Source organism: Nymphalis io, chromosome 9, assembly GCF_905147045.1.
Source record: "Nymphalis io chromosome 9, ilAglIoxx1.1, whole genome shotgun sequence".
Taxonomy (NCBI): Eukaryota; Metazoa; Arthropoda; class Insecta; order Lepidoptera; family Nymphalidae; genus Nymphalis; species Nymphalis io.
The window spans coordinates 3,508,362-3,517,707 of NC_065896.1; the positions used below are offsets into that span (position 1 = coordinate 3,508,362).

Below are 9,346 nucleotides of genomic sequence, written 5' to 3' on the forward strand. Positions count from 1 at the left end.
ATATATATATGAGATATAATACTGCATACAGAAGCACATGCAAGCTACAAATTGTTAGAAAATCAATTAAATAATACGAATACGAGGATGAAAATCTGGTTTAAAATATTTTCGGGGTAAAAGATTGACATTTAATGTTTATTAGTAATTTGTTCTTATAATAGTTGATTAAAATTCTTTACTTTGTTACGTTTTTATAGTTTTCATTTTAATTATACAAATAAATATATTAAAACATTTGAGCAAAAGTTAAGAAATCATACATTTTATATAAAACTTTATAAAAACGCTTTTTTAAAAATAAATATATTTTTTTTTTTATAAATAACTATAATCTGTGGTTTGATAGTTAAATTTTTTAAATTAATAACGATGAACACACGGTATCTAATAAGCTTTAAAACGCTGTAATATATTTTCAAAAATCAAAAACCTTTTGAATCAATGTCATGAGTTTCTCTCAAACATATTAACGGTTACCAATATGACGCACATAAAAGCCCACAGCAACACGAATATGGCCCACGCGATATTGGAGAAAGGGCTCTTATATCTATTAACAACACCGAGCCCAAGTAAATTTGTACAATGTCGTCGCGCAGATATAACTAAAAACGTTGGTATCATATACTGTATCCCAGTTCCCGCGTACGATCCCGTAAATTTAATCAATATACTTATATCCTCTAAAAAGTACGTCAGCAACAGCGGCGGTACCACGGCGACGATGGGGAACAATAATTTCCTGAACACAAAATTGTACGACTCCAAGCGACTCGTGTCTAAAAATAGACTCTGTAGATTATTCCTTAAGGTAATCGCTATTATTGGGAAACTAGTAGACAGCGTGAAGACTGGGAAAAGTGCAAGGAAGTATTCTACGATTTCTAACAATATATTCTCATTGTCCGTGGGCACGAAGTTCAGGGTATACAAATCGTTTAACGTTGCAAACGCGAACGCTCCAGTGAATGCTAGAAGGAGATAAAAGATGCTTATGAGCCCGTAGTCTAGAGCGAGGTGGAGGCCTAGCCGACTCTTTCCCCTTATAGGACTTATGAGTGCCGGCAGCGAGTGGTGGCACATGAAGGAGTACACGCAGGCTCCGAAGAGAGTTGGTATCCCTGTGAAGTCAAATGCTGGCGGCTTCCCTTGGGGCCCATATACTATGAGCAGGTGTATCGCCATAGATATCATGATGGCGAAAGCTGAAAGGATTTATTTTAATTATATATGTTACCATAGACAACTGGTCTACAAAAATCATATAATATTGTTCTAAACTTACCAAGCCATCTCATGCCAGATGTAAACAGTTGTAAGTATTTGGTCTTTTGCACGTTGAAGAAGACGAAGGGTCCCATTGCCCCGAAGAACGTAAGTAGAGCGACCCGATAGCAGTCGAAGCGGGTGTACGTTGACGTGGATTCGGATGGAGAGTTGAAGCATGGAAGAATGTCCCAATTTGTTGTATTTGTTACGTTTGAAGGCACTGTAGAACTGTAAATAGAATAAGTTGAATTACTTAAAAAAATCTTACCAAGCTAGGCAAAGCGTTTCACACTTCAGCGGTTTCAGATTGCTCGGCCTATTATGAAACATGGCAAGGATATAAATACAATATTTGCTTTTTTTATGTACTCCAAAACAGTTGTAAATATCCCACAGCTGGGCTAAAGGCCTTCTCTTATTTTAAGGAGAAAGTGGAAGACTGTCAACGCCTAGCACGAGAAACATAATAAACACAAATATACTTAATATTAAAGTTCAGTTATGCTCGCCCAGGTTTGAATCAGCAATTTTCGATTAAGATTAAAAAATTCTAATCAAACCACCGTGGCTCTTTAATTCAATCTAACATACTCTAGGTATTACAATATCAGTAAGATTTAATAACTTACCATATAACATCCATTAACGATTTTGACACCGCCGCTGAATATATGGAAAGGTCTCCGTATAAATATACACAGAGGGTACAATAAAACATTGTTCTTCCCGCTTTGCTTAGGAACAGGTTTGCCATTTCGCCTAATTCAATACATTTATCGAGACTGTAGTAACGGGATGGGATTGACTCCCCACAAACAAGGGGATCTTCTAGATCACCATAAGCATGGTGGGATGATGTTCCTTCATCATCCGATTCGTCTTCTTGGACCTGTAAATTAAGAAAATACAGTAAACGAACACTACCTGACCTGACCTGGCTTCGCACGGATAGAATATGTGCCAACATGATATATTAATAGTTAATACGTAATACATATAACTCTAATGGTTGACGCGGCACACGGCATTAAAGCCCCCAGTCGGCCTGATTTTCCAACATCTTCAACATCTGTCGTTATATTTCAGCCAATAACGTCATTGATGTAAACCACATTGGTACTCAAAGAATAAAAAGAAATCCTAATCAATCAATTTGCAAATAAAATATATCTATTTGTGACTATTACATATTATTTATAATTTATATTTGTGTTATTAATTTTCGTGTACAAATGCGATATATATTAGTACATGCAACTTCCCTGTGTAATAATAGTATTTCATTAAAAATACTATTATTACACAGGCTCAGGGTCACAATAGTATGAGTCATTTTAACGACACTCGAGGTATGTACATGTATAGCAAAAACATAAAAAGCATAAAAACAAAAATACACGTGGACACGTGATTATTTAAATTTTTACTTAAAGTTATTTTTTGACAGACGATAGTTTCATCACAATGTTTTCCTTTGACACCAAGCTCGAGAAGAGAATTATAATTAATCTTGTCCTAAAACATAATGAAGAAAAACTGTGCTGTTTTTCTAATCGATATTATCTAAAACGATGATACAGTAACAGCCTGTTAATGTCCCACTGCTGGGCTAAGGCCTCCTCTCCCTTTTGAGGAGAAAGGAGAGGAGATTATTCCACCACGTTGCTCCAATGCGGGTTGGTAGAATACACATGTGGCAGAATTTCAATAAAATTAGACACATGCAAGTTTCTAACGATGTTTTCCTTCACCGTCAAGCACGAGATGAATTATAAACACAAATTAAGCACACGAAAATTCGGTGGTGCCCGGTTTGAACCTACGATCGTCGGTTAAGATTCACGCGTTCTAACCACTAGGCCATCTCGGCTTTTTGAAGATAATGAGCATGTAAAACGATGATTATGAACATGTAACTGCTTTTTTATCATAAAAGTTATTCAAAAGTAGGGTAGGTAAAAATAGAATCTGAAATATGATTTTCTTATTGCTGTTTCGCGTTTTCAATTTTAAACATATTCCCATAATCATCTGTGCTGTACTTACACTGTTTCTTTTAATTAATTGCAATCTCTTCCATTTTAAAACAGCATTGGCACATGCCATTGTTTCTATCACGTATGTTGCATTCATAAAGCTCATGAATGCAAGGAAGACTAGTGAAATTGTGCTGAGACCCCATCCTGCTCGGGCAAACGCTGCGGGGAGGGTTAGGGCGCCAGTCCCTACGATCAAGTTGAAAATGTAAATTAATCCAACCTGAAAAAATAATTTGTTATATCAAATTACTCTTGTCCTTTTGTTTTTTTGTTGTTTGTCATCTGCCTTAAAATGTAACTGGTCCTGTTTACATAATAGTTAATATTAAAATGCATAGTAAATAATCAAATGGTATATTCATTCAGTAATCAAGTCTTAAGAATTAATTTAACGTTATAAGCAATAATATATAGTACGTAAGAAAAACCCTGTCCGACCCGTGAAGTGGTTATTGGGCATCCTGAGTGGATTCTATTTATGTAATTATTTTTTAAATACTTAGTAAAAAAATTACCATTGAATAAAATTAAAATTTAATTTTATTCAGTGACGAAAATCACCACAACGTACGCAGAAAAAGTTTAGTGCTCGTCGAATAAAAAAAATAAGTGTTAAAAATTGTGAATTAACATTATAAATAACATCGATATAGTTTTGTGGTTCGGAGATCACTGTAGATAATTATTGTCTACCGTCATAAATTACAATATAAGAAACACAGCTAACGTACACTGTGAAAACATCATAAGTAACAGAACAGTAAACAGTATTGCATATTTTCACTAGCGTCTATCAGCTTACGTTTGGCGCATTGGTAACGGCTCTGGTACTACATTCGAGAAGTTGATGGTTCAAACCCCGATATACCACACGTTTATTTTCACGGTAATTTTTAAAATAATTAATTCAAAATATGGTTTGTACATGTGGGATATGTAAGGTCAACATAGGAGTCGGGCAAAAACGTATTAAGTGCAATAGTTGTAGCTATTTGTTTCATTCCGATTGCGTTCGTTTTAACAGTGATTCGAATAACGCTAGAACTACATGGAAGTGTTCAACTTGCAAAACGAGTTCTAAAAGAGTGCAAAAAGTGACTAATAAGGATATCAACACTTCATCACATAGTAACAAGTCGCCTATACCACAAGCTTGGTCAAGAGATCAAGAAGATATGGAAACAAAAACTAATAATTTAGTATTGACAGAAATAGGAAACTTTCGCGCAGAAATAAATACGAGGCTCAATGAACAAGATAATGAATTCAAAAAGCTACAATCTTGTGTCATGGAGATGAAAAATTACTTATTTGAATTACAAAGAAGTCTTAGAAGTCGAACATCAGGGTAAAAAGAATTAAAAAATAGAACAGAAATTGTCTGATTTAATGTTACAAAATGAAAACTTACAAAATTAAATAAATAAAAGGGACCAAAAAGATCGTATCAACAACTTGGAGAGTGGATCACAAACTCCTAATGAAAATTTAGCTGATACTGTTTCTAATAGCAAAAACAACGGGAATGTCGATTCTACCCAGTGACTTAGAATGTGTATATAGGATGAAAACCAGAAAACATAAATCCCGAATGGCACCTGCATATGATGAATAACAACCCACAACTGATTTGACGTTTGCTAATATAGCTTCAACCCCAAAAGGAGCCGTCACGTATATTAGTTCTTTTGAACTGATTACTTTGTCTTTTATTTCCTTGCAAATAAAAGACAAAGTAATCAGTTCAATAAAAAAATGGCAAAAGTCAAATCAAAGGGGGCTATTACAACATCGGATATAGAAATAAGTGGTGTTACCCATAAAATTTTCTCTAGAGATAATTTGACATTCGCAAATCAGCGTCTCCTTCGTACTGTAAAAAATAAGGCTCGTGAACGAAACTATTCTTTTGTTTGGGTTAGATTGCAAAATTTTAGTGCGCAAATTAAAAAAGTCAGCTGTTTTTCATATAAACTCCATACGCGACATTAGTCGTTTTATGTTATGATTATCTTTTATAATCTATGTTTATTGCAAATATACTATGATAGCAGAAATAAAAAAAATATTGTAATCTTTTAACGTTAGAATTTTTAACCTTAATTTTTTTTTTATATGTCCGGGATGGCAAATGACTCTACTCCACCTGATGGTAAGTGGTAGTAGAGTCCAAACGCGACGACGGTCAGGAGAACGCTACTCTCAGTGTTGCATTCGAGAAACAGTCCGATTTGGTGGAGGCTCTACAATGTTTTGGGGAGGTGTTTCTTTGACGGGACGCACAGAGCTGGTTTTTTCCGTAATCGTGCTGTTAATGCTGAAACTTACATAACGGACATTCTGGAGCCTCATGTGATGCCTTACGCTGGATATATTGGGGATAATTTCCAACTTATGCACGACAACGCACGACCTCACGTCGCTAGAATTGTTAAAGACTATCTCGGGGAAGTCGAAAATTAATAGCAGAATATTAATTGAATGAAATAGTTAACAAATATACTCGAGTCACGAGTACATCTAGCTTTCTAATATATGTATGTTATCTGCTGTAATGATATCTTAAATGTAAGTGAAATTAATGTTCAATAACGCTGATTTGAGTGATCATCACCATTTAATAATTTTGATCTTGATACATACCAATTCCAATCATCTATTACACCTTGGGATATGATATTACAGTTTAACTATGTCGATGTTATGGTGAAATGTTTCATTTTTTTAATTCTGGGCCGTTTCAGTCATTTTGTTCATTTGAAAACTAAGCGTTTACAGATACCATTAAAGCAACGAAAACGAACTCTGACCGTGATATAAATTCATACAAACAATTGAGAAACACTGTATTTGAGGTAACTCAAAAAGAAAAATCTTTTTATTTCACAAATAAAATTAATAAATTTATTAATAATCCGAAAAAATGCATGGTGAACTTAAAAAAGTTTTTGGCACTCACTATAAAACAAGTCCAGCTCATTTACGTGATCCAAATATAATAAATAAAGCATTCCTGGACTCAGTACCTAGTGTTTCACATAATAATAGTAGCATTATAAGTATAACCAACTGATTTATTCCGGATGTAATTTCACAGAACTTTCCGCCGAGAGCATCTTAAAAATAATTAATTCTATAGTCTCGAATTTAGTAGGTATTTATGACATTTCTATCAAAATGGTAAAACTTACCCTCCCATACTCGTTAGTTGCTATTACACATATAATAAATACTTCATTACGCACGGGATGCTTCCCAACATCGTGGAAAACTACAATTATAAAACCTCTTCCGAAAAAGGCAAATGAAGACTCAGTAAAAGTCTTACGATCAATTTTATATTGCCTGTTTTATCAAAGGTTTTGGAAAAGGCTGTAAATCAACAAATTGCTTCCTATTTTGAAAAACATAGCATTATTCCGAAATGTCAAACTGGTTTTAGGAAGTCACACAGTTCCACTACAGCGTTATTACATATCGTTGATGAAATTAATAATAAAATTTAATAGAGGTGTTATCCAAGGTTCTATACTTGGACCAATTTTGTACTCAATTTATACGGCAGATCTTCACGAATGTGTCAAAACTAGCTTAATCCACATGTACGCAGATGATACACAGTTATTATTGAATATCAATCCATATATAAATAATGATATAACTATACAACATGGTAATGATGATCTTTCACAAATTTATAGTTGGTCGAAGAATCATGACCTGTCATTAAATTCGCAAACTTACATAATTTTTGGTACTAGGCAACAAATTGTATCGCTTGGTCAAATGTGTCATAGGATTTTTATAGATGGTCATTCTTAAGTTGAGTCTAAGCTAGCGAAGAATCCTGGGGTGAAGTTAGATGGGTCATTACGTTTTGAAGAACACATATCTTACTTCGAAGTGTTACGCTTTACTCAAAATGATCTACAAGTTTAGACCATTTTTGAGTGAATCATCGCGAACAAAAACAAAAAATCTCAGTTGGACTACTGTGATTTCCTTTATAGCCCCTTTCTTTATAAAAAGACTAAAAGGAAAATACAGCGGATACAAAATTCTTGTCTAAGATATTGTTACAATATGCTTCGATATTCGCATATTACACCTTATTTAAATTCCAAGAATATATATAATATGGAAAATCGCCGTACACTTAAATTAAATAATATCACTTTCACCTTAAAATATCGTAAAATTCCCAATTATTTGGCGGATAAATTTAAATGGTCTGAAACAAATGAATCCAATTGTAGATTGAGCCGAGTTCCGCGACTTGTACTACCTAGACCACATTTGCAAGCATTTAGAGGTTGCTCTCGCGCAATTTACGCGCTAAACTGAGTGACTTCACGTGTCACATGGGTCTTTGAAAAAGTCGACACCGCCTATAGGCATGAACCGGTATGTCGGGCGTCGGCTTAACAAAGAGAAGTTTGTGCAAACGAAAAATAATAAAATATTGCAAAGTCAGGGATAGTTTAAGAATAAGGTTTCACATCACACTTATTGTGTTTTTATTTTAATTTTACTTTCTCTTTAATCTCGTATAACCTGTGTGGTTGATGTTATTGTTTATGTTTTAGTAAGTGTGGAAACTTTATTGTGTTATTACAAAAAATGTATTACTTTTAGTATAAAAGTACTGTATGTTTCCCTGAAAAAGTTAATAAGTAATTAAAATAATTAAATAACGCATTAATGTCCAAGTAGCTCAGACCGCTTACTGAGAGTGTGAGCTAGGTAATTTGTGGCATTTTTTTATTTTAGTCGGTAGACAAAACGTTGCACCAGTTGACCCTGAGCAGTACTGACATGCTGCAAAGGAGCCATTTAATGACTCTGGTGATGGTCACATGTCAAAAAAATTGCTCGATATTGGAGAATTAGGGCACTAAAATGTGTATTATAAATTAAAATAACGTTTTAATATTAATGAATATTTGATTTTTAATATTTTTTAGTAATGTCTATAACACACCTTACACACCTATATGCCTCTTTCGGGTCAGACAGGGGTTTATACACATTTTATATAAGCAGTAAATAAAAAAAATAACTTATTGTGATAATCTTAGAAATAATTTACAAAAACTTAATAGCCAATTTTAACAAAAGTGTTATGTTAAGTATACATAAAACAAATAAGAAAAACTGAACAATTTTTCAAAAAATTAAGAAAGTAGTTAAAAAAGTATTTCTGTTCATAACTAGTGATATAATAATGAATATAAAATTTAAATTTATAGTATAATTTTTATTCACTTTGTAAGCAATAATCTTCAAAAAATGAATAATAACTGATATAAACAGATTTGGTGTAAAAAGTTAAATTTTGTAGACTATTAGTGTTTAACTATTTTTATTTTAAAATTTTAATATATTTACTAAATACAATATATATGACTCTTATATATATAATAAGCTACATACATATTCAATTATAATATAATAAACGATATAAATAGAAACGTATTTTACAAGTATAATGCTTAATATTTATTGTTAATATTTGATTGTAATTGTTATTATTACTTACCCATACGGAATACTGATCACCCGTTTCGGTAATAGGCATCCTTATTATTTTTTTTACTATCCACGGGCGACGAAACATGACACGGACTTCCAGCACGACATATTTGCAAAAGAAACAATATAGTTGGCTTCAAATACAACTGTTAATTTATTTTTAAATTATAGCTACAACAGCAACAATTCAATATGTTCGAATTCTTTCTTTATCTTTTGCTGACATCGACCTATCGCAATTCGCATTACGCATGTATTTTGACGTTTCACTCCTTGATGTTTGTTAATAAGTTAGTTATAGAAATTTATGTCAATTTCAGGGTTGCTATCTCTTAAAATATTTATACATTAACACAATTTCGATTAGTAATCCTTGCTAATATTATAAATGCGAAAGTGTTTTTATTTATTTGTTTATTACGCTTACATCACTGATCAACATAAAATGTTGCCCACACGTTGTCAGGGGTACAGAAAATGACTAGGATACCTAACATTACTCC

General features: G+C 33.0%; 1 protein-coding gene across 2 annotated transcripts; it reads right to left on the bottom strand.

Moving 5' to 3' along the window:
- On the bottom strand, positions 1-9,105 carry LOC126770792 (transmembrane protein 104 homolog). Of its 2 annotated transcripts, none has more exons than XM_050490356.1 (5): positions 8,851-9,105; positions 3,319-3,497; positions 1,902-2,161; positions 1,289-1,500; positions 1-1,208 (listed from the first exon to the last, which is right to left on the bottom strand). In XM_050490356.1, exons 1-5 carry the CDS (start codon positions 8,852-8,854, stop codon positions 448-450), a joined length of 1,416 nt encoding a protein of 471 aa, XP_050346313.1. In that variant the 5' UTR covers positions 8,855-9,105; the 3' UTR covers positions 1-447. The 2 variants fall into 2 exon arrangements, with proteins under 2 accessions (XP_050346313.1, XP_050346312.1); XM_050490355.1 differs by having other exon boundaries at positions 3,319-3,531.
- Positions 9,106-9,346: the final 241 nt, after the last annotated feature.

Bases quoted from the DNA above. Each gene is read 5' to 3' on its own strand.
- LOC126770792 (XM_050490355.1), bottom strand. From the start codon at position 8,928: ATGTTTCGTCGCCCGTGGATAGTAAAAAAAATAATAAGGATGCCTATT. The intron at 3,532-8,850 runs GTAAGTAATAAT...TTATTTTTTCAG, and splicing joins GTGATCAGTATTCCGTATGG to GTTGGATTAATTTACATTTT. The intron at 2,162-3,318 runs GTAAGTACAGCA...CTTAATTTACAG, and splicing joins AATTAATTAAAAGAAACAGT to GTCCAAGAAGACGAATCGGA.